The following is a 26,653-nucleotide window of genomic DNA, read 5'->3' on the forward strand; positions in this document are numbered from 1 at the left end:
TTTTCAGTTATTATGGACACTTATCTGTATTGTGTATTTTTTTTTTTGTCCACAGAATATCCTCGTTATACTCAAGAACATCTCTATTTCGCCTGCTGGGATAATGAGGATGCTCGTGACTTTAACTACACGTAAAACTTACACCGGCTATTATAACTTACATCTTTACACATACGATACTGATCGATAGCCCAGACGGTCGGAACATGAGTGGTTAACAATTGCGACAACGATAAACGTTTATTACACGCTCGGGCGCAAATTAGACGAGTTTTTCCAACAGCAGTGTCTCCAACGACGACACATTTCACCAACTCTTGATGGGGTTGTTCGTTATCTATCATTACTAAAGGCTCCACTATACCTTGCGATGCTGAAACAGGTAAAAATCAAAAACCCAGATTAATTACCAAGTACCAAATACCTTTTTAAAGATACATATTGAAATGTTCAAATCTGGGAGCCTATAAGTCTGGACAATTTTTTTTCTCATAAAATTCTGATTTTCCTCGTTCGTTTACCTTTATGACATTTTCCTATTACAATGACGTAAGCAGAAGAAGGTTGAATTTTCTCGAAGGCTTTGTTCCTCTCCTACTTTCTTTTTCCAGACATTCATTAATATAGTCTTCGTGTTTGGTTTTTGGTTTAGTCAGCTGACACATGATGCGTATCGCCGATACCTATTCATTTTTTGACCGAACAAATACACCTACTTACCTACCAACTTTCTTCGAGAACCTACGTATTAAAATATTAATGTATCAGGTGCGTGTATCGATTTATGAGTCGCAGTCAAGTTCAACGATATCAGCACCGGTACCACCCCTTTTACCTCTGCCCCCTATACTCTATAACTTTTGACCTGAACATTGACACCAATTTTTTCAATGCCAGAAACCACCGATTGTAGGCTTTAAAACTTGAATTTGTCTAAAAATAGGTATTTGAAGAATCATTATATCGTCGACCCCCTTCCCCTCCCCCTTCTTATTCACTACCACTCATTCCTTCAGTAATTGAGATCGCGTGCTTAATTTCGTTTATTCGAATACCAATTCTTCATTCATATAAGTAACGTTCTCTCACAAAAATTTAAACCACCGTTTAGTTTTTCAGCTTTTTAAATTAATTCCTACGTTGTATAATATTTTTATTTTGTATTTTTCAAAACAAGGTGAGAGGCGTAGACGACTAGGAATAAATTTCAAATCACATGTTTATCGAAAAGACGTCGCCGGATGACGAATATAGAGGAAGAGGAAGGGCCACGAAGGGATTTTTATTACCCGAATTGTATGTGTAGGATTTCGCGTGAACGGCGATGGAAAAAAAAGGAGGAAAAACCGCTCACGAAAGTGAAACGACGACGCGCAATTTTTACAGATTGGAGGAGGACCGTGCAAAAGAAGAAATGTACTGTGTACGACGTATACGTTGTAAATTCGCCAAATGCGCAAATAAATTACCCTCTATCGATTGACGATACAGTGAGGATAGGACGAGTTTTTCCTTCTCGTTTCCTAAATTACATCGTCGAATTATCTGAGTAAGATTTGATGGGTTTAATAAAAGATTTTTATGTCGAAATTATCGCACGCTGTTCTGCCATAATGTGTTAACATAGATAAGAAAATACGAGTATTACCGAAAATGTACCAGTGAAAGTTTACGTTTGCGAAATTAATACCAGAACGAAGTCGTGAAACGGAAGACGTCGGTGTTAAATTGCAAAATTATGAAATTGTCGAGATGCGAGAAAGATAAAAATATCGAAATGTTTACCTGCTGTGGCTGAAATTAGCTATATCGGATGACGAACGAAGAATAATTTGAATAATTTGTCAGCACGTTTTAGAATCTATTAGAAAGATAAATGATACCGAATTTTTAAAATTGTAAAAATAATCTTACGAACGAGAAATCTGACACGTTTTTTTTTTTTTTTCAATCGGTAATAACTTTTTTAAACGAAAAGTTTGGCGAGTTGAGCCTATTGTGTTGATGGAACGAAACAAGATCGAGCAAAGGAAGTGAAAAAAAATTGTGACAAAAGATTGACGAATTTTAACACTCGAAATTTCAAAACGAATTTCATCGAAACGAAGTAAAACAAGATGAAAATTCGTGTTCAGAAAAATAAGTGAAAACTTGATGGAAATTCATCCACGTGGCAAATTAATGAATGAAACCTTATTGAAAAAAAAATACATATAGAAAAAGCTATTTGAAAATGAAAATGTAAATTTTATTTTAAAAATGTGGAAAAACTGTTCGTCTGTTCTGATTATTTTTGGGGAGGTGATCCCCTCCCTCCCCTTTCCCATGAGATTATTTTGGGGAAAAAAATCCGAAATATCAAATATTTCTATCTGTTCTGTGGTTCTGCAGTGTTTTCGTAATTGCAAAATTGGAATTAGTACATCTTTCCTAAAGAAAACAAATTTGAACAATTTTTTTTGAAGAAAAGAAAAACACAGAAAATCGTAGAAATATTTTAGGATTTCATTTTACAAATTTGCTATTTTTTTTACATTCATTTTTTTTTTGAAATTATTTCAATTTATTTAATGTTTTGGAACTCATAAAGTGGCTATGTTGATGAAAATATTTCTATTTGGGATGGTTTTTGAAAAACAACGTTTGCTGGAAAGAGCATGTCAACTCTTATAGCTCAGTCAAATGGCAGAAAAAAATAGGTGAACCCCACGAGCTAACCCCCCACAGTGGATCAAAGCCCCCCAAAATCAGTTTTTCGTCCAAAACTCCTGAAATATTAAATTTTGAGTAAAATGAGCTCAGTGATCATTTCATCTCCCCTCCAATACCTATCAAATGAGCTATCGACCAACTCCCTAGCCTCAAGGGGGGTGGCGCTACGACCCCTAAAAGTGAGGTGATTTTAATAATTTTACATTTTATGACTTGGGACTTGTAACCTGTTCTAATTGATAAAATGAAGTCAAACTTGGGGAATGGGATTCTTTTGGGAGCTAGAGTTAACCTCTGGAGTCTGGAGGGTCAAAGTTGAAAATTACAGAAAGGTCATTTTTTTGGAGGGGCATAACATGACCCCAATTGGATGAAAAGGGTCCAAAATCATACCATCGGACAGCATCCTCATTGTGATCAACATATCCAAATTTCAGCTTTCTAGGTCATCCCCACTCCTTTTAAGATGAAAAAAACCGAAAATATGGGCAAAATAAAAGGATTTTCACCTTGATTCCGCTTTAAATGGGGTGGGAATGACCCAGGAAGCCGAAATTTCGATATATTGATCACAATGGGGACGGTGCTGTCCGATGGTATGATTTTGGACCCTTTTCATCCAATTGGGGTCATGTTATGCCCCTCCAAAAAAATTACCTTTTGAAATTATGATTTCTTATCGAAATTAATTCCTTTTTACTCCATGAACTATTTTCTGAAAGCTTTCTCTCTCGCAATACTCGTACTAAGTTATCTGCTCTGTTCTGAATTATTTTACTCGTCAAATATTTGATCAAACTTTCCAAATGTTAAAAGTAATGTTTTTCTAACTCATGGATACCTAGTTAATTTTTCATTGATAAGAAGTAGTGAAATATTCTCTCAAAATTTATCTGATGGTTGAGAATTTTTAAATAGACCAGTTGGCAATTTCGTGATTTCTGTTCACTGTTCCTTTCCCTCAGCTGAAAATAGTTCTTCGCTACGTCCCCGTACCTTCTCAATTTCAAGTTTAAAAAATCTACTGGAGGCTCCAAGAATTTTCAAAAAGTCTCTAGAGACTCCAAAATGACTTGAACCTACCAGCAGTCGACTTGATAACGTGTTTAAGTTATAGAGTGCAGCGTGAATTTCGGATTTCCAACTTCATTGATGAAGTTTTGTGAAAATTTCAAGTTTCAAAAATCTGCTGGAGGCTCCAGAACTGCTCAAAACGGTTTGAAACCGTTTCCAATTGATTTGGTTGGTCGAAAACAGGGCATATTTCAAATTTCAGCTTTCTAGGTCAATTTGAGAAAATTTCGATTTTTTTTCATTTTTAGCATAAATTTGGATTTTAAAAATTCGCCAAAAATTGAAAAATGCACTTCGGCATTTGAAATTTTGGCTGTTGGAACGCAAAATCTGTGATTTCGGTTGACCTATCTATTTAAATGGCCGCCATTCTGTTAGTAAGGCCAATTTTTTTTGACAAGTTTGCTTTAAAATGGTCCTTAAGGATGTCTCCTTTAAGAGAGAAGTTATGCCAGATGATCGGTGGAGGTGGAGGGGGGGGGGTACAATTATTCCTTTTGTCATATGGCGGACTAATTCCCCCCTCCTCCCTTTGGGAATTTTTCTGGGTCAAATCCTAAAAAGTCTGACTTACCTATCTAAAGCTCTTAAGACCTCCACAGCACTGCAATAATTTTCCACCAGTATTTATAATGCTGTAAAAATGTACTCGTGATATTGAATTTAAGCTAACAAAGTACCTAATGGCGCATATTAGGTAGGTATGATAAAAGGTACATTTATCTAATACTCCAATGGAGCCGACAAAGATTTGAAAATTCATCGTTCTCTCGCATCCAGGGAATATTTGAACGCGGTTTCTGTCTCTCATAAATGGAGCTCTGTAGTGGTTAACCACACCACCGCACAGATATACTGCGGTGGCGCGTGTATCGTGTAGGATTTAAAGTATAAAAGAGAACGGCTATAAAACAGCGAAGGAGGAGGCTAGGAGGTGGGCCATATTGAGTGAAAATTTTACCCAAGGCGTTTATTACCGAAACTTTTGAAAGCGCACACGTCCATGTGTAGGTACGCGCCGTTTGCAGCCTTTGATTTAAAAATTGAAGAACGAAAGCGAAAAAAACAACCAACCGCACGTACTACTCTACGCACTGTACCCCGGTGTAGCCCCCCTCCCCCCTTTATACCTTGAACTCGTATTTTCCTCCTCTCCTCGGTATAACTGCCGATTTTACGCACTACGTATATAATAAAGGACGCGATATTTGGATGAAAAAGTCGCTTAATACGGTGCGTAGAAAAAGTCTTAAAAATTTGTAACACGCTTTTTCGCGTGCCATAAAATGCCAACTTTTTATCAGTTTTTGGTACGAATAACAAATTACGAGTAACTATAACGGAACAGCAGCGTTAACTGCGTAACAAATTGCGACTTTCTTGGTTTTCCTGGGTTTAGATTCGATATAGATCGAGATTGGGGGTTGAAGAAGAGGGTGTGTTTTTTTTTCACGTTGCCTTTGATGTTGAATTATGCTTCGAGATCGCGTATCTTTTGTTTGTGACTTTGGCAAAATGCCGAATCTAATGCCGCGGAAAGGCAGGGATAGATTAAATTCGGAACGAATAAGAATCGAAGGAATTGTCTTTCGCGTGAGATGAAAAATAAATAAATGAAGAGGGAGGTTAGAAAATTGGTTAGTCGATTTCATGCTTGTACGAAATCTGCTCTGGATCTGAATTTGGTGTTCCCTCAACATCTAATTAAGTATCTAATTTTTTCAAATCGAGCCAAGGAGAGCACTGAGAAGTTGAATTTAAGTGAACAGGTATTTAAACTCACCTCACCTTCAAACTTGAGGGAGGGAGGGGTTCTGAGGGGCCGTACTTGGAAAATAGATGGATATTCGAACTCAGAGCCTCCAAAATCTAACCAATCACACATCTCATGCAATTTTTCAATTTTTTGGTACAATTTTGATCTTTTTGGGGACCTGGGGAGGGCTGAATTGCTGAAAGAGCGTTCAAAGACGCCAGATCAAAAAAATAAGCTAATATTCGAACTCAGTGCCTTTGAATCAGTAACAATCGATATGTCACTTGACTTTCATTCTTTTTTTCGAATTTTAATCAAAATTGGGGTCTAAAGGGGTGTGGGACCCTTTTCGAAAAATTTTCAAACAATGAATTTAAAGGATATTCACTAACATTTTTTCAAATGTTATGTGAATTCAAGTTTTAGTGCCATTTTGAAGAATAAATGTCTATAAAAAGCATTCTTAATGAAATGGGAGTCCATTCCTCTGCCCCCCCCCCCTCAAGTGGGAGGGAAATTTGAAAAAAATGAGAAAATCGTGTGATATATCAAATGGCATGTTTTCATTGGCGCTGAATACGAATATGGCCTTATTTTTTCGATCCGACCTTTTCCACACCTCCAGTAGGGGCTTAAAAGGGTTTGAGGTTCCCCTTCAAAAAATTTTCAAATTCAAACAATAAATTTGAAGGATATTCACTAAAATTTTTCCAAATGTTATGTGACATCAACATTTGGTGCTATTTTGAGGAATAAATGGTTAAAACAAGCATTCTTAGTGGAATGGGAATTCATTCCTCCGCCCCCCTCCCCTCAAATAGGAGGAAAATTTGAAAAACCGGAGAAAATCGTGTGATATATCAAATGGCATGTTTTCAATGGCGCTAAATACGAATATAATCTTATTTTTTCGATCCGACCTTTTCCACGCCTTTAGTGGGGTATAAAGGAGTTTGAGGCCCCCCTTCAAAAAATTTTCAAACTACAAATTTGAAGGATATTCATTAAAATTTTTCCAAATGTTATGTGGCTTCAACTTTTGTTACCATTTTGAAGAATAAATGTCTAAAAAAAACATTCTTAATGGAATGGAAATTCATTCCTCCGCCCCTCACCCCTCAAATAGGAGGAAAATTTGAAAAAATTTAGAAAATCGTGTGATATATCAAATGGCATGTTTTCAATGGCGCTAAATACAAATATGACCTTATTTTTACGATCCGATCATTCCCACGCCTCCAGCGCCTTCTTGATTTGGGCAAATGACTGAAAAACTCGACACTGAAAAAGGACTCTTTTTTTTGATATTATTGAATAAATTTCTCTTCTTCTTTCCTGAAATTTAAATATCAAGATCCTCAAAGATTATCAGAATGAGTTGAAATTTTGCAATAATCGTAAAAGTATCGGAAAAATATTTGTAAAATTGACATAATGATCATTGAAAATTGCCAAAAATTCGTGGAATTTCTATAAAATTGAGCAAAAACTTGCCAGAAATTGCATAAAACAATAATAAAAAAAAAATGATAAGTCTTGAAATTAAATAAAATCTTGCAAAAATCGTCTAGATGATTGAAAGTTGGCAAAAATTTGAATAAAATGTCATCAAAATCAGAGCAGGTATCCAACGGATTTTTGTTGTTGAAAATCACGACTTTTTGTACAATTTTTCGAGAACCTCCTAACTGAACTCCCCCCGCTCCCCCGACCTTAAAAATAGTCAATTCGATAGCATTCATCACAGAAAAGCTTATAAATCACACGAATATCTATTTTTAATTTTCTTTTTTTTAAAGGCAGCCGTTTCTAACAAATGATCAATGTTTGTATTTTTTCTAAAATATTCGCATTCGCATATTCATTTTTTTAGAAAATTTTGAACGAATTCACTACCTACTTTTTGTTTTTCACTTCAATTTTTCGATTGAGTTATTTGAGGCGATAAATTCGAACTTCCGTGATAAAAGTCCTCTTGAAACCCCATTCCCTCTCAACCGACCTTAGGTTCACTTACAGTCGATAAAATTTTGTGTTAATTTTCTGGTCATCATTGCAAATTCCAGAAAATCGAGGAAAGTTTTCAAAAAATTGGCAATAATGATTAAAAAATTGGCCCCACTGTATTCCTAAATATTTCTCTTGTTTGAAAAACGATATCTTTCGATGGGTTGGCTGTTTTTTTCTATTCGTAAAACAGGTTGGGTAGGAGCGAAAGTGCTCGCTTTTTGAGAACCCATATCTCCCTTCAAAGGGCACCTTCATAGCTAAAATTTTTTCTGAGTAACTTTTAATCCAAATTAAAGATCACCCTACTGCATTTGATCAAAACTTTCCAACATTTTTTTCTCGCATTCCACCTTCAGTGTATCTCTTCGAACCTTAGAAAGTAAAATTCGATTTACAAAACTCATTGTTCTAAAGCCATAACATTTCGACCCACTAAAAAGTCCAAAATCTAACGCAGCAAAAACCCGATTGGAAGAAATTCTTCGTTTGACGATTGTTTACGATTTTTATTGCGTCGCACGATATACAACGTAGCAACGTAGGTACATAAGAGCGAAGAAAAGCACAGCAAGGTACGCGGGGGCGGGGGGGGGGGGCGGGGAGCATCTTAAACACAGGCTTTTGGGCTTTACGGATAAACTTCGAATTTGGATGAGAGCTTCACCGACACGCCGCCGTATAAATCAGGTCGCGCCTGTAGTGTCGCATTAGCAGCTGAGGGGGGAGGGGGCAAAGAGGGTGGATTAACGACCGACGACGAATATTCAGGGGGCTGGATCGGATTTCCCTGCTGGCTGCCTTTATTAACCACTTCGTTGGTATTTCCTGGTTCATGATATATTAAAAGGTCCTTACACGATATGTAAATAGAAACGACCATTTGCGCGAAGTCAATTACCACGCAGTAGCCCGGGTCAGCTCTGTGCGAACGAGCCCTCTTCTTGCTCCTGGCGCAAAACCCGCCTATGCCCTATAGAAACGGCAACGTCCGGAAAAAAAATTAATTTCGGAAATTCGCATTTTCTCGAGCAGCCGGCCGGGCTAGAATATTGTTGTTTTCGTAATGACGTCATACTAACTTTCGATTTGCACTCGGGAAAGGGCGCAGCTCGCGGGGTACGACTAGGACGCCTTATACACTTTAATGTATTATTTTCACTCGGTGAGGTTGTCTTGTTTGTGCGCCTCACTGTATCGGAATCCCGACTCGACTGGGCTGTTTTGCGTCTCCATCGTTGTCATTGTATTGTTTACTCGTATTTGCCAAAAGCGATGAATTGTGTTACGCATTGTTGACGGAATAACGAAGTGAATGGCAAATGTTGACGGGGCAAATTGTCCCGGTATGTTTTGAAAGAATTTTTCCGCGTTTTTATATTTTGCTTACGATTTTTTATTTTATTTTTTGGGAGGTACACGTATTCGCTTGAATGACTCGTTCGCTATGGGACTCGATTCGATTGTTGTCGATATTAAAAGACGCACACGTCTTGTCAGTGAACCGTAACGAAAAGTTAACAGAATTACCGAAGGGAGGATGTTTTACAATAAGGCGTAGCAGGCAGGGGAGAAAAAAAATTCAATTTCCTAACTTTTTTATCGTGTATTAAATTTACGATAAAGATTCGGGAAAAGAATTACAAAAACGAAATACTTTGCAAGTTATCGTAAAAATTTTACAGCGATGGAAATTTCTTTTCCAGTTTTCAAGGTTTTGCCGATATGAACAATGAATGATTTTTGAAATAAATGTTGGAGTTCGATGAGATATGAAATTTGAAAGGACTGGGAAGAGTTTTTCTAAGAGATGGCGTATTTTAAAATTTTCTGGCTCATTTTCTCCAAAACAGTTGAACGGTTGTAAGGGAGAAAAAATTTCCTCAATGATGAAAATTTTAGCAAAATTCAATTTTTTGAAAAGAAGTACGATTTTAAAGGTATAGTTTTGCTCTCCTTGCCCTTCTTACTTGAATTCAAATGCCACAAGCTTCTCGTTTATAAGCTCAAAACTCGGATTCAGAGGCTTCTAAATTGTACTCGGATGAAAAAAAAAACTTGAATACTTGAATCTAGCATGTCAAAAAACCTCCAAAATTTCAGGTGCCCAAATTTATTTTTCCATTTTTGACGAATTTTAAAAATGTTGAAATAACTCAAAAATTAGTGAAAGTTTTTTTTTTCAAAATTCCTGCATAAATAAGTTACTTAAATGTTGAAATTTCGGTTACACTGAAATTTTTTTTTTCGTAAATTCCAGTCGTTCTGGAATCTCTCGCACACAATCAGTGTTCTCCAGCAGGAATTTCGAATTCAAATACTTTCTGTGTACTTCGACAACCTCTATGAGAAGGTATTTAAAGCTCATCTGAACAAGTAGATCTGTTTTATTTGGCGAGTCGAAATGTATTTTTTATAAAGAAAGTGTGTGTATCGCTTTTTCGACAAAAATTACAAAAAAGTATCATTTTTTTGTAATTTTCAAAAAATTGTCAAAGTCCTGCTTTTTGCTGAAAATCGCCTAAAGTTGGCTAAAATTGTTGTTTTCTCGCAGAAAATTCCAAAACGTCTTATTTTTTTCAAAATTTTCCAGAATTCTCGCTTTTTAGGCCAAAATTGCAAAAAGGTATATTTTTTTCCACTATAATTGCCATAAACAATAATTAGGCATTTTTTTAAAAAAAACTGAATTTTTGAATTTTTGGAAAGAAGTGTAATTTTTGGCAACATTGCTGGAAAGCGAAAATTTTTGTCAATTTTTGGAAAAAAATCAAATTGACAATTTTAGCAAGAAGCAGCAGTTTAGGTAGCCTTTTTTGTCGGAAATTGCCAAAAAAGCTTTTCCTTTTGCTTAAATTGAAAAAGTCTTGCTTTTTGTCAAAAATTCTCGCTTTTTCAAAAATTACGAAAAATTTTATTTTTTAGCAAAATTACTGAAAATTGTTTTCTTTTTGCAGAAAATTCCAAAAAATTTCACTCACTCTTTTTCAAAAATTGTGCAATTATCGTTTTTTGACAGGACTGCAAAAATGTGTTATTTTTTGACCCCTAATTACCTATCTGAAGATTCTGCGTTTTACTAAAATTGTCAAAGTCTTAATTTTTGCCAAAAATTTGACAAAATTCTCGCTTTATTAAAAGTTTACAAAAATTTTCGCTTTTTGCGAAAAATTCCAAAATATTCCTTTTCTAAATCAAAAATGTCCAAAATTCTTGTTTTTCGACCAAAATGGCAAAAGGGTATCTTTTTTGCCAATAATTGCCGCAAAGTCTTGCTTTTTGCAAAAAATTACATTCCAGCAAAATAGCTGACAAATTTCACCTTTCCTCCAAAAAGTCTTCCTTTTTTTTTAAAACTGTGTTCAAAACTTTTTTCTTAGGTTCTGGAAATTGCCAAAAATCCTTGTCTTTTGCTAAAATTGTCAGAATGTTGCATGCTGCCAAAAATTCTCGTTTTTTCAAAAATGACAAAAATTTTTACTTTTCAGCAAAATGGCTAATATTTTTTGAAAAAAAATTTAAAAAGTCTCACATTTTTCCAAGAATTGACCATGAAAAGCTTTTTTGGCTGAAATTTCGAAAAAATATGTATCATTTTTTGACCCCCTAGTACCTGACAAAAGGCCCTACTTTTTTCTAAAATTGTCATAGTCTGGCATTCTTGCTCTTGCTTGTTTACAAAAATTTTCACTTTTTTGCCAATAATTTCCAAAAGGTCTTGCTTTTTGCTAAGATTGCCAAAGTCTTACTTCTTTCCAAAAATTGGCTTTTTTGCCAGAAATTATAAAAATCCTCACTTCTTTGCCAAAAAGTTGCAAAATTAGTCCAAATTTTTAAAATTTAAAACAATGTTCTGTTTTTCAGACAATTTGTCTTTATATTAAAATGTGTTTTTTTTTCGTGTTTGGTTACTTTCTTTTTGGGGGGGGGGGGATTGAGCACGAGGTCTACTTTTCTAAAATTTATTTTATTCCTCATTTTTGATATGCTAAGTTGTTGACTGAAGGTGTTCATGGGCACAAAATTTGATTTGGACAGATCTTAAATGATTTTTTTTCGAAAAGTGGTGCTTTCAAAATATTACTGGAAGTTCCAGAACGGCTTAAAACAATCTTTAGTCGATTCGTCATTTTAAAAAATGTGGTGTAAGTTGAATTTCAGCTTTGTGGAAATTTTAATTTCGAAAAATCTGCTGGATGCTCCGATACTATTCAAAACGGCTGTCATTTTTTTTTTTTTTCTTTATTGAGTATGAAAGTCAAAAATGAGGCACGTATCAAATTACAGCTTTCCTGTTCAATTGGTGAAATTTTGTTTTTTTCCCTCTTTTTTGATCCTAAGGTACATATATATATCTACTTAATAAATTGAAACGGTGTTTTCTTTGTCACGCCATCACTGCAAAACCGCTGGACGGAAAATTGTGAAAAAATACTCAAAATGTTTAGCGTGATGCGTAGATGGTTGTACTGAAATTTTTTTTGCGATTAGAGGCCTTAAAAAGCTGTAATTAAGCTTCAAAGTTTTGATGACGTCACGAATATGACGTCATCAAGAGCTTTTATTTCTCCGCCGAATATTTCCGATTGGCTAAGCATTTTACAAAATCATCAAAGCTTCAATTTTTAACATGCTTAGAGAATAGGAGATCGAAGGTGGATCTATTCTATTCCTGAAGGAATTAGAAAAGTATGGGTGAACTCATTAGCCGATCATATCTCTTCAACTTCAATTTTTTTCACTTAGTCAATTTGGAATTTTTACTCCTTGCATAACAATGAGTTTAAAAACAGGAAATTTGATAAGTATATCCAAATGGTTAGATTTTTTTTGAATGTCCAGTGTAAAATCAGTTCAAATCCAGGAAATTTTGAATCAAAAATTGCCAAGTTGCCTTGATGTAGGTAAAATAAAAAATCTTGCCCTCATCTTATGTATAGGTGCACCATACCTACATGGCAGCAAAGATGCGAGATGGAATTTGAAAATTTCAATTTTGATAATTGAAAGAACAATGTTTTTGTTATGGGAAGAATTTGATTTTTTTGTCTTGAAAATTTCAAAATTCAAGTGATTTATTGTAGAAATTTCAGTTCTAAAAAACAAAAGCAAAAAGACCCAAACTAAGTGGGGCAAATGCTCTTAGAATTTTGTAATTTGAGATGTAAAAAAAAATTCTGTGTGAGAAGTTTATTTATGGGAAATATTTAATCGAACGACAAAAAAGGTGGTTTGAACAACAGGCAAGTCTTACGACAATAAGAGGGGTATTAACGACAAATTGGGTACTAAAAACAGAAGTTTTTAAACGACTAAACAGGTCTTCATCACAACTATTTTTGTTTATGAATAACGACTGCTTCTCCCGACAGATATGAGTGTTAGAATGACAAAGTATGATTTTCAGCGACAACTATTACATCCTGTATACTTAGTTATATTGTTTGAACTGCACATAATTGGTACAATGGAATATGATAAAGTTGTAATTCAAAACTGTCTACATGATTGCCACTTCTCCAGATGCGTCTTTAAAAGAGTGGATCTCTGGGTATCAATGGGCTGCTCAAAACAAAAAAGTGATTCAAATTCCAGGGGATTCCAGCATTGCTTCCTTTTTTTTCACCACCTCCAGCACAGCCAAACACTCAATTACTCCCCAAATTGATCGAAACCTTCAAATCTGCAGATAAACATTGGAAAACTTTTGACGAATTCCTCAAACTCACACATGGAATTTGGAAAATCAGCAAAACCTTCAAATCTGCAGATAAACATTGGAAAACTTTTGACGAATTCCTCAAACTCACACATGGAATTTGGAAAATCAGCATTGTATCAAACAATTTGGAATTATCAACTTGCTCATGCCCATATTTCATGAAAAGAACAACATGTAAACATGTACTTGGAATGCAAAGTTGTCAAAAATGCGTTCGCCCCCCCCCCCCCCGGAGGCAAAATCCATTTCCTTCGGCCAAAAACGCAAGCTTGGGAGGCCAGATAAATCCAAAAAGGCACTATTGGTGCAATGAATTTTTTTTTCTATCAATTTGCAAATGTGTAGTCGGTGTAGTCTCTTTTTAATTGTATAAATTGCCGTTTTTTTAATCATAAAATTAGTGGTTCCTAGATACTATTGTGTCGTGAATTTCGCTTTTCTCGTTGTCCTGTAAAATAATTATTTGTCGTTGAATGCATTTTTTTTACCGTTCAATATAAAATGCCTGTCTTGAAGTAATTTTTTTGTCGTGTTTTTTGTGGGCCATGGTATTCATTTTTTCTGTCGCTTAAACCTCTTATTTTTGTCTTGCATTCCCCCTTTTTTGTCGTAACGATAAATCATACCCGTTTATTTATCAACTTTTTTGAATTTGAATAAATAGGTAATAGATTTTTAGAAAATTTGATTTAAAAAAAAAAACGAACCAGGCCTGACCTAAAAATGTGCTTCAAGCTCAAAAAAAGTCGGCAATTTAATCACTTTATTAGGACTAAAAATTGATACTTGATATGTACATCCATGTGGGTAATTTAGTTATATTCATAGCCTATTATGACTTATAAAAAAATTTCATTTTCATTTTGTAAATAAAAATATACCTAATACTCAACAAATTAAGCCAGAAATAGCGAGGGCAAAAGCATTTGAAAATTTTGATTCTGATAATTGAGATTTAATTCATAGCTTATTATGACTTATTAAAAATTGCCATCATCATTTTCATTTTGTAAATAAAAATAGGTATACCTTAAAATCAAAAAATTGAGCCAGGATCCTAGCATGGCTCAATGCCTTCGCTATTCGAATTAGTGAGGGCAAAAGCATTTGAAAATTTTCATTCTGATAATTTGAGATTGAGACTACAGTTTCTTTTAAAATTATGTGAGCCCTCAAACGGGGGAGGGGTGGTACAAAACATGAAATTTCACAAAATTCAACATGGTATGAATGTATGGGGTTTTTAGGATGCTGAATTTGATTTTCTGGATGGTTGGATTCCAAGCCTTTCATATACGTGTATAAAAGTGGAAATTTTATCAAGGAGGAAAGCGAGGGCAATTTTTTTGAATGCTTTTACTTTCAAGCCAAGGTACCAAGTAAACGTGGTATTTTCCTATTCTCGCGCATTCCTCATTTTATTAGTTGTTTTCACGTTGAAAATACCCCCTTCTCCCAAATGGAAAAATAGCAGTTATAGAAATTTTTCATTACTTTTTTTTATTTAAAATAAATGTTTATCGGTGACCCGTCCGCAGGACGGGTAATATTTGCTTGTATATATATATTTTGAAAATCCTTCAAAAGGCTAACAAATTTTTGCTATGTTGGGATATCTCTATTGTGAATCAACTGCAGAGATATCTCCAAAGTAATCATGTTTTCGACCGCGTTAAAATTCGCATTCAATGTGTTTTGGGATCAAATGAAAAAAAAATTGGAAGGGGATGGCCGAGGGGGGTTCCTTCACATTTGTACTTTAGTACGTGTATGTAGTACTGCAGGCAGATTGTTAGGTACAAATGTTAAATATTACACGATTCGATCCAGTACAATGAGTCAGTATAAAAGGGCTTAAGGGTTGATTCTGGCTCTGGCCGGAATTAAAGGATATAAAAACAGACTATTTTCCAGCCAGTTCGAATGCATACTGTTATCGCAGCAAAGTGCATAAGTTCACCGCCAGAGGTTATACAATTCGCACAAGTTGGGCGTTTAAATAGGTTACTCGATTAACCGGGATGCACGTTATGTTGAATAGTGTATGAGGTGTGAAGTACGAACAGGGATATAGAGACCAGAGCATGAGAAATACCAATGCATGTCCTATGTACGTACAATGATATCACATCCAGTACTAAATGTACTAACAAATGAATTTATTGCACGAATAAAAGACCAACGAGTGAAAATGACTCGTATGTGTGGTGCACTATGTACTAACTACTATCATGACGTAGACTATAGAAAGTTCATTGAACTAAGTGTAAGTACACGCGTTAACGAACCAGGACAACGCGAGAACGTCGAAGGGAAAAATCTATTAAAGTCGATTTTCTCGTCTGGAGTCTGGGGATTCGACACGTACGTAGTACCTACTCGTAGCAGCGAACTTCAAGTATGTTTCGTCTCGGAAGACGAACAAAGTGATGGAAAAATTTTCTACATTGTGGAATCCCTGAGCTTATAAACTACATATAATGCATACTTGATTCAAATCTGCCTGCATCTTGTACATATACCGTACTTTAGAAGGGATTTCAGGCGCTTGTCTGTCTCTCCATTGTACGTAAAGTTAATTGCTGGCTTATGCATATGACTCACACTGCCGCGGTCTCGGACGCGAGAATCGAGAATATTATTACTATGGCTTCTTTGTTCTTGATACTACTTTCGTGTTTTAATTGTTCTTAATCGATGAGTCAAGTACGTACAAACGCGGAATGGCGTGCTTAATAAATGTACATATAGTATTCGTCGATTCAAAACGTTCAATACACTCCTTTATGGTATACTTAGAATTGCCTGCTTAATCGAAGAAATTGTTTGTTGCAGCTTTTTACGTATACGAGACGAGTACATCAAACCGGAGAAGAAAGGGTGCAAAATTGTAGGTCATACTCGAGTGATACTTCCATTCTACCTAGCCAAGGACATGAAAAATCGGTAAGTGTTTTAAGGAAAAGAATTATTATAGTGTACTACAACATGGTTTATACTAAAGAAAGGCACACGGTAAATTAGAACAATTCCTGGTGAGGTAATTAGGCTTTAGAATGAAGATGCCTTTGTCCTTTCCATTCCACGTTTAATAATTTTCTGCAACGATGAATCTGTACCATTGCATTTTTATTTAATCTGCTGTAAAGTTGAATTTGAAACCAGCAATAGCAGCTCATTTAGTTGAGAAATCTTTTTAAAATTCTATTTGAATCATAATTATTTGTTTTAATTGGCAAAAGGAAATATTTAAGGAGAATAATTTTTAATCCCAAAATCTACGCCTAAACTCTGGACTGATTCTGCATTGAATGGATCCTCCAAAACATAAGTCTGCAAATTTTGACCAAATTCAGCAAAAACCTTAATTTTGATTTGAAAGATTAACTACATAAAATTTCAGCCTCCGAGGTGCCTCTGAAGAGGAGAGATGAGGTCTCAAAGAGAAGGAATTCTCGTAAAAATCATGTTTTTTCTCGCTCCTGTCGCTACTCAACCTTTCTTTGAAAAAATGTCCCAGTCCCAAATGAAAGTACATAGGCTATAAGTATTCGAGATTCTGCGTCGATCAAGGCTATTGCCGTCAAAATCCAAGACCATTTTCAGAGTTCTACTGAGTGGTTGAAAATTTGCAAATCACTCATTTTGGGATAAATTCGTATTTTGAAAATTTTTTCTCCAATATTTCGCATTAATTAAGCCAAAATATCAAAAACTATCATTTCTGAAACTATAGGGAAGTATTCTGAAAAACAGCGGTGCCAATTTTCTGATCATTACTGCCAATTTCAAAAAATCTAAAAACCAACTTTGTATAAATTCTTGTGAAAAAACTTCGAAAAAACGTGATCAACACTCCCCTCACCTCCTTTCCTTAAAGAACAAACATTTGAAAATGGACGAAAAATCATCAAAATCAACTTCATATGACCTTTTTTCTGCCGAATCATTCAATAGACTATTTCCGTTTTCATATTCTTGTGGTTGAGAGAGGGAGGCGATGTGAAAGTATCATTTTTAGTGGAGATTTTCAAGGTTCAGGTATGATTAACCAGAGTTTTCAAATGAAAAATATGTTTACCAATCTGATTTGTTTGTAGAAATCCTTATCGACAAATTTTCTCCTTCGCCCTCCTTTTTCATGCATCCAAAAAATACGTACTTGGCTTATTCTTGAGGATGAGTACATAAAGATTCAATTTTTCAAATTTTCATGTCATCTTGAAAAGAATCAAAAAAAAAGAAGAATAAGAAGAAGAAATATTTATAGTGATGCGAGGGGAGGAGAGGTGAATGAACCAGAGCTGGGGTTAGTTACAGTATTGTGATTATAATAACTGAAATAATTTTTCTCATTTATAAGATTTTTAAAAAAACGGAAACTGTTTTCCTGAGAGAGGGGAGGGGACTCAAATATTGACTGAGAGAGCTCAAAGTTTTACCACAGTCGTCTTTTTTGGGTCATTTCTCGATAATTTTTAGTTGGGCTGCTGAAGACCTCCAGAAATACAAAGTACTGATTTTTTGTCTTTTGGTCCTACACCATCGACTCGAATGTAGGCCGAATTCGTCGTTTTTTTCTATGTTTCATCATTTTTATCAAGAAGAAACGTGGAATTGTTCCAGTTTGGAAACCCCTGACTCCTTTTTTGGGTCATCCACTTATTTAAAATTCATGTCTAAACCTTTTTTTACTCGTTTTATTTCTCTCTTGTTTTTTTTTTCAATTTGAAAAAATCCATTTGCGTGAAAAAAAACTCGATGATTTTTGAATTAGGTAAATGATGCTAAATGGCATAAAAATGGATAGACCAGACATCGATGTTGTTGAAAAAACATCAAAATTTCCGAAAATATTTTGAAAAGAATCAAGATTATTATGAAAAAATTTATGATAATTGTATCAACTCTTTTAAAAATTCGTTCAAAGAGGTAAAAAATTGGATGGGAATTTGTTGAAACCATTCTAAAAGTTGTTAGAATCTTATTTAAATTTTAAAAAAAAAATGTTTCATGAAAAAATAATTGTGGGCAGTTCTCAAGAAATCTACAAAATTTTTATGGAAATATTTTTGAAAATGTTGCAGTTGTTCATTGAAATTTTGATAAAATTACGTATTTAAAAATTCCAATCAAAATGTTTGGTATGAATTAATTGAAAATGTTCCCACGTTTTGTAGGTTTTAAATTTCATTTCAATGAATTTTTTGCATTCTTCACGTAAAGTTTCAAATCAAGCTAGGCCTATTTTTTTAAAAAAAATTGAATTTAACGATTTTTTGCATTCTTTTTCCTCTCTTTTTGATGGTATTTTTTCAATTTCTGCACAGTTATTCGGTCAATTTTTAATTGAATAACATTTTTTTGTGTATTCTAAACCGATTACATGCCTTATTTTGCATAATTTTTATGTTATGTATTTTATTCTCAAGATTTAAGTACTATTTTATCAATTTCCATGCATCAGTTTTCTTTCAACTCGAATTTTTAGGGGAGGGGGTGAGAGGGAAAATTAAAAACAGTTTTTTGTGAAAAGTCATCAGTTTTTCTCTTTCTGTGATAAAATATTAACCAATTTTTGTGCTCAGTTTTTCACCTTTTTTTAAAAGTAGAAAAGCTTTTCTCCTTTTGAAACTGTCTGCGAGGGAAGGGGGCAGAAATACCCCATCTCAACGAAACATTTAGAACCTCCAACCCTAAGAATTTTTTAAAATGGTGTTGGCTCCATCTTCTATATTTTTTGCTCACAAATTGAGTCTAATCGTCTTTTTTCGAATGATTTTCTAATGAAACGACTTTAACGAAGGTTTTCCATAATACTCAGATTAAGTACTGTATTTTGAAAAACCCGGATCTTCAAAACAGTCCATAATTTGTGATGTTATCTCTACCACAGTGTGGAACATCTGTAGAAAGAAGGAAAACGACGAAACGACCCAATACTCGACATTTACAAACTGCAATTTGAAAATGAAAAACATCGAATCGAAAAAAAAACCATACAAAACTCTGGTATCTCGAACGTATATAAAGAAGCCAACCAACAAGAAACTCGAATTGCAACCCATTCAACGTACTACGAATTCCAGATAAGAAACGAAATAAAATTCGCTCAGACATGTACCAGCAAAATATAAGGGGTCAAAATGTAACGATGCGATAGGTCACGGACATTATATCTGTATTTCAACCCCCTTACCATACGATAGCTTAGACAACCAACTCTGTACTAGGGGGGCAAAACAGCCAGCAGCGGATAGGGGAATGCAAAGGTTCATCCCAGGACACATGACTGCTCCCCTTTTATCTCTCTTCGCTCGTGTTTATATCGCCGTCGATCGAAAAACACACCAACTTCGTGTACCTACCTTAACCACATGTCTAAGCATACACGATTCTATTATAGTTTATCAAAAAAAAAAACAACTACCATTACTCACCTTAAATTGATAATCAAAGGTAACTCAAATGATATAAACTGTTCATAAAACCGTAATAAAAACCATATTACCGGATGCATGAAAAAAAAAAATTCTCGAAACTCTATAATATTATTTGACGAGTATAAAACTTCCAAAAAAAAGAAAAAAAATTACTCCAAATTTTTACAGTAAGTATAAAAAAAATAGGACAAAAAATTTAGGAAATTTACGCGAGGATCGGAATGAAAAAAAGGCCGAAGAAACACATTGTTTTTCCTTTAAGGGGTAAAAAGCCAACGCGTGATATTACGTTACGCGATGCATTTGTGGTTTGAACTACTAAAACGTGTACGATAGTGCTGCGAACTTGGCGAAGAATACGTACGTAGTACAATTTGAAAACAAGGCTGCGGAAAAACTGGCCACCGAAAATAACGCCAGTGTTACCAATATCGTTGGCAGACCGATACGCCACCAGAGCTTTTTCGGCCTAAAGCTGCTAGAAAATTTCGTCCAGCCACGAGGGATCAGCTCGCAGGACGGTGACCGAAGGGGGGAATTTGTTTACACTTTTTCAACTCTCTCTCTCTCCCCTTGCTCTTTGATCCTTTATCCTGGCAACTTGCTCCACTCCTCGTGTCCTGTGTGGTCGGGCTATGTGTGTAACGTGTTGAAACGTAATTTTACGGCGTATAAGAAAAGCAGAAAGTGGTCTCCCCTCCCCTCCCTTTTACCCCTTCGCGATCCGGATGCGGATAAGCGATAATAAATTTTCATTTAAAGTTCATCGGTGCTGGTAAAATTTTCCCTTGAAATTGGCCTTCGCCTAAGAAACACAATACCAACCATACGATAGAACGTCGACGATGAAAAATCACCTCCTTGATTTCCATTCTAGTGTACTTCCGTATCCAAAGAGGTTTGTTTTGTGCAGTTTTCCATTACAATCGGTTATGGTAAAATGGCTCGATGTTCGTTGAGGTGTCTTGGGATTTTTTTTCACCGCCTAAGACAACCTCGTCGTGCTTCACAAAAGCTTAAACGAACCGAACGGATGCTCGGATCCGGAAATGAAACAGGCGTTTGAATTTAACCACGGGCTGCCTGGATTTTCCACCCCCTACCCCGATTCTGCTCGACTTTCGAGAGTTCACTAAAGAAGACGACGTGCTATTTTGCTCGTTTTTAACTACTGACGAACTTTTGCAATAGTCAACATCGCAGCTCGAAAGATTCGCGACGAGATATTGCTGCTGCGATAAACTAACACGTTCCAAAAGACAAGCGAGGCGAAGATTTAGACCAAAGTTTCATACTGAATTTGAGAAAATAAACTCGACGGGTGGCGGAAAATACGACAGAGGTGATTTACTATTTACCTACGGTGTCCTTTTGGCCTTTATATATTTTTTTTCACGTTCTGTTCAAAGGAAAAAATATCTAAGCAAGTTTTTTACTTTGCTCGAATCGTCCTATATTTTCTTTTTTGCTTGGCTAAAAAATTACTTTGAAGAGGAATTTTTCAGTCGGAAAATACCTTACTGTCGAAAAAACCATCGAGGTGTCTTTTTTGTTCCTCCTTGTGGATTTAGGTATACTCGAGACAGGCGTTTGATAGTAATTATTCGTGTGAAATTCTTCGACAGAAGTTTGCTTGAAATTATTTTTATTTCGAAGTAAAAAATTGAAAAGTTTTGCTTTGTTTGAAAAGTAGGTAACTTTTGAGAAGAAATTATGGGAAAGGAATTTTTACTCTCGTAGTATTCTAAATGATGGATCATCGTCTTCCCGTTCTTGAAGATTTCTCAATCTTTTAGAAATACCTGTACTTTTGTAGGAGAATTTTTATACAGTTTGTTTGTCGTAAATTGAGTGGTAACACTGATTTGTTTCGTAATTTGTGATTTTTTAAAGTTTTCTTTCATGTAGCTCTCACTTAACTTGGATATTGGAATCGTGGAAGTTTTTGCTTTTTTTTCAACAAGGGATTCTTTCTTACTAAAGATGGAAAGTGTTGAATGTGTACTTTTCAGTGCTTTTCCTAGAAAACGTCTTGTCAATCCAAAGTACAGGTATTCAAGTACCTGTCTGATTAAAAAAGTAATTTTCAAGGGTAGAGCAGCGTATCAAGATTTTCACTGCTATTATCTTAAAAAATTGTAAATTTATCGCAATTAAATATGCATAAGTACACGTACGATGTATTTACTTCATAAAGTGAAAGTCAATGTTATTAGGCTATTGACCGCTTATTTGGGTATTTCCATTTCTAATTTAAACCATCGATATTTTTTCGAATGAAAAAAAAATTACCTGTTTCAATATTAATTTTACCTATTCCTTTTTGGGTGCGAATAATTTTAGATTTTGAAGAATGAGGAGTTTGAAACAAAATTATATTCAACTACCAATTTTTTCTTTAGAAAATTAACTATGTATTAACGACTCGTTCGAAATGATTCGTTATTTCGTTTATTTGGGTCTCAACGGTCAGCGTTCCATCAACCTTGAAATTTCCGGACACGCGAAAATTGCATAAATTTTTTTCTACACGGGTTGATGACTTGTGAAGGCGTACAATGTGGGAGGTTTATCGCGATTCGAACCACGTAAAGGGTGTTTTTATTCAATTGTAATGTTTTGCGTGTAGCATATGATTTTTTGATTCGAGTTCAAAGTGGGAATGGAATTTTTAGCCAACGTGTTGTTGTTGTTTTTTTTTGAAGATTTTCCTGTGATATTTCGTTTAAATTTAGCCAAAGCTTTATTTTTATTCTTGCATGATCCTACTACGCCCCCGCGAATGGTTGGCATATTTTTCTCAATAGAGGGCTGAAGGGTTGGGGGGGGGGGGGTAATCCCAACTGACAGCAAATTTTTTGTGTCGGACGAACCTAGATCGAAGAAGCATGAATTTAAAACTTTATTGTTTATTAATGTTCAAAAAAATTTTAATTTAAACCCTTTCTTGCCCCCCCCCACAAATTTTCTTCAGTGGTCGTAGAATCGTGTACCAGTTTGAAACATTTTCAAAACGTCGATTTCATTTAATATTTGGACTTGAACATGGCATTCTTTCGAAATTTCGGGTTTATCAGGGAAAAAAACAATCGTAAAAAATAGGACATCCCTGACAGTCTGCCTGCGATCATTGAGATCAAATGCCTTTATCTTCCTTCATCCCTTATAATTTAGATTAGGATTAATCAACTTTTTGAGCATCCTTTTTGAAAAAATATAAAAATCAAAACAGCAATTCTCTTCAAAAATTTCTCGTTTTCTTTAAAATTTTGCAAAAAAGTTCACAATGTTTAAAAGTAGCATTTAATTGAAGTCTAACAAATGAATGAAAAAAATAATATGATAATAGGGTATATTCTAATCTCATGATCTTGATAGACGAAGAAATAAATAGGTAGGTAATATCTAATATACTTGATGAAATCAGTAGAAAAATTTTAAAATCAAATTGGAGAACTATTGGAGGGAAGTGGAAAGGGGATGCAAGTTCCATTCATGCGCCAAAGTTCCAAAAAAAACTTGTTTCTTGGTGAAAATTTTTAAAAATATCCCAAAAGTTTTGCTTTTTTGGCAAAAATTGGCAAAAATCGAAAAAAGAATCGATCTTTTGACAAAAATTGCGAAAATGTAGGTATCACTTTTTTCCAATAATTGCCAAAAGTCTTGATTATTGCAAATGACAAAATACGTACTTATCTCGCTCTTTAGCAAAATTTCTGAAAAATCACACTTTTTCCGCAAAAATTGAACCCCCAATTGAGTGTTTTTTTTGCCAAAAATTACCAAAAAATCCCTTTTTCTCAACGAAAAATATCACATTTTTGCCAATTATTTCCAAAAAGTCTGTTTTTCGATAAAATTGTAAAAATCTTTCTTTTCAACTAAAATTTTCATTTTTTAGCAAAATTGCTCTCAAGTCTCGCTTTTTCCAAAAAAACACCCAAATGTCTCTCATTTTTTTCCAAAAATTTTGAACAAAAATTGCTTTTTGAAAAATTTTAGACAAAAATTCTTGCTTTTCAGCAAAATTGCCAATATTTGCTGAAAAGCTCTACTTACCTTTAGCTATAATTACCTAGTTATTGTCGAAGCCTTGTTTTCTGCCAAAACAAGCAAAAATTCTCACTTTCTATGTATGTACTTGAATCGTCAAGAATTAAGTTTTATTTTTTGCAGAAAATTCCTAAAAGTTTCATCTTTTTCAAAAATTTATCCTGTTTTGCCTTTGTATTTTACCAGAGATTGCAGAAAAGCCCTTTTTTTTAATTAAAATTGTCTACAGTTTCGCGTTTTGCCAAAAAAAAGAAGGCAAAATTCTTACTTTGGTGCGCCACATTGCCAAAAAATCTGTACTTTTATTAATCAGTAAGTTACAAAATCAACGTTTTGGTACTTATTGCCTAAAATCCCTGCATTTTGGTAAAATTGTAAGCACAACTTTCTATCGAGTTCCATTTTTAGATTTCAATTACATATAAACGAAAAGTTCTGGTTTTTTCGGTGAATTTTTTCTGCATTGCAATATTTTGTCCTTTTTTTGGTTACATTTTTGAGCTTTTTTGGTTACCAAAGGTACGTACTCTTTTTTTTTTTAAAAAAAATGAGTATCTACCAACGAGCTCTTTTCGATTTTTTATCAGAAATTCAGGGGTGTCACAATGTATTCATTTCAAAAAAAATTGGTTTGCTTTTTTTTGAGAATTTTTGTTCAAAAAAAAATCCTGGAAATGTTTTAAAATTGTTAGTTTTAATGTACCTACCTATGTAGAAGAGATTCGAGGTTGTCAAAAGTCAAAATGTTAATCGAACTTTTCTGACGTGTATGTCGTCTCAATTTTTCATCAATAACCGTCATGAAAGTCGTGAAAAAGTCATGAATTTGGTGGAAACAGACTTGAAATTTTTTTAAAGCCCATAAAATGAGAAAATACAAAATAAAAAATTTGTTCAAAAAATCAGAAAAAAGAAAAATTTGAAAAAATTCCTCGCAGTTTCAAGTTGTTTATTAATTTTTTTGAGGGGGGGGGGTATTTTCAAGCAGTAAAAATTTGAAAAATATGTCATGAAAAAGTCATGATTTTTTGTCATGGGAGTTTTGTTAGACACCCTGCTCCAGTTTTCAACACTGAGGTCATTACACGAAACAAAAATTGAAAAAAAAATTATGGAGTAATGTACCTGTAGCAAAAAATTATGACCAGGGACCTCAACAAACGTGAGAGAATTTTTTTCATTTCTTGTCATTGTTCAGTATTCCAGAGGAGGATTCATAATTCAAAAGAAAAAAAATGTTTGTAAATGTTTCAATTTTTATTTTATTTTATTTTTTGGTTTAAGTGGTCTCCTCATCGAAGACATAGATAAGTATGAAAAATGAAACCAATTGAAGCATTTTACAAGGTATAAAAAAAATTCATGGATAATTTTGCACAAAGTTAATCCAATTCGGTCTCCGCACCTCACTCTCATTCTTACATTTATGTCATGTCCAATGACCACTGACCTTCTTAATTTTGTTTTCCATTGTTCTTGAAAAATTCTGTGTAAAAAGGGGTGGCAATTTTGAAAAAAAAATTGAATTTTCCAACTTGATGAACCATCTTTCTCTATCGTCGAGTGTTGATCAATTTATTACAGTACATCAATGATCTCCTTAAGTTGAAAGGGTACAACGAACTTATTTGATGTGTATTTTCTGCATCAGCATAGTTGAATAGGTACCTACGTATTTTTACTTATGTATTATTTAATTATTTTTTAATTCTGTTTTGTTTTCAGATACGAAAGTTTGATTGTGAAAAAATATGAAATTACCTGGTATCCAATTGCCTCCAGTCCATAAAGTCTCACTGAAACTGGTCCAGCTGGACATTGGTGAAAAGTTCAATCGGGATGATGGCAAATCGAAGGAACTCCTGCTCGAGGAGGATACGTAAAAAACGAAAAAGTAAGCTACCTAATCACACGTGTCAATTGAATACAGCGTATCCGTACACGACGATGCCACCGGTCATTTCACGCGACACTTACACATAAGTTCTTCTATTTTTACGATTACCTAGGTACTTCACAAACACTGAGTAGTTTCAAAAAACAAAAAAATAATAATATAAAATACGACACGTCTCAGCGTACGCGTGCTTATCATTCGAGGGGTCTTGAACACGTTACACGACACACGATAACGTTAGAAAATTTTACCATTTACGACGTCGGGTATCAGGCCAATTGAATAAAAAAAAAAGGATTAACCGACGCAGATATCAGTACGTATATAAGTCAAATACGAGTATAGGTTTAAGTACCTAAGAGCGTTGAAAAATGAAAAACAAACTACAAGAATCGCATATAAATGTACGCTATGGACCGTGTGTATTATGACGTCCTTGTTACTCGTAGAACGATGCCATGTAATTGTACGTGTGCGAGTGAGAGATGAAGAAAGAGAGACGATGATAATGTGGCTATATCAAATTTCTTATATTACATTACGTATGTACTCGTACTATGTCGCGAATGTAATTCGTACTGGTGGTTAAACGTTGGTACTTGTTTGCCACTGTGTGCTGTGTGGTGTACTCGCATTCGCAGTGTAAATTTACTGGCGTAATTAAAATTGACGACGAGGCGTTGGTAAGGTGAGGTACACGAAGCTACAGATTGAATTTTATTTACACGATTTGATTCTCGACAGAGACAACGACATCATATCCGTCGCGACGTCGTCGTCGCGTCGTTGTCGTTTTGATCATTGAGGCTGGTGTTATTCTCATCCTTCTTGATGATTTTTGTTTTGATTTGTGGCTAATACCGCCAAAAAATCGTTTGAGGGGGCGAAAATCTGGTCCATGTGATTAGCAACCGACACCTAGAGGAGAGAAAGAGGGCAAGAAAACAAGATTCAACTAAGGTTCTAGACCTATGACTCAGATTACGATA

The 26,653-nt window shown here is 34.6% G+C and overlaps 1 protein-coding gene and 1 long non-coding RNA gene across 2 annotated transcripts in view; one reads left to right on the top strand and one right to left on the bottom strand.

Moving 5' to 3' along the window:
• The window catches only part of RhoBTB (Rho-related BTB domain containing), a 29,795-nt gene extending 3,742 nt beyond the window's left edge, over positions 1 to 26,053 (bottom strand). The window contains exons 1-2 of the mRNA XM_065365784.1: positions 25,529 to 26,053; positions 162 to 373 (exon numbers count right to left, since the gene is read on the bottom strand). Of these exons, the coding sequence (XP_065221856.1) occupies positions 162 to 373; positions 25,529 to 25,586 (270 nt within the window). The 5' untranslated portion in view covers positions 25,587 to 26,053. The remainder of the gene's footprint in view (positions 1 to 161; positions 374 to 25,528) is intronic.
• Positions 242 to 25,626, top strand: LOC135846598 (uncharacterized). The gene is made up of 3 exons (XR_010558987.1): positions 242 to 382; positions 16,107 to 16,217; positions 25,493 to 25,626. It is a non-coding gene; the product is annotated as an uncharacterized LOC135846598 (long non-coding RNA).
• Positions 26,054 to 26,653: the final 600 nt, after the last annotated feature.

Source organism: Planococcus citri, chromosome 5, assembly GCF_950023065.1.
Source record: "Planococcus citri chromosome 5, ihPlaCitr1.1, whole genome shotgun sequence".
Lineage (NCBI taxonomy): Eukaryota > Metazoa > Arthropoda > Insecta > Hemiptera > Pseudococcidae > Planococcus > Planococcus citri.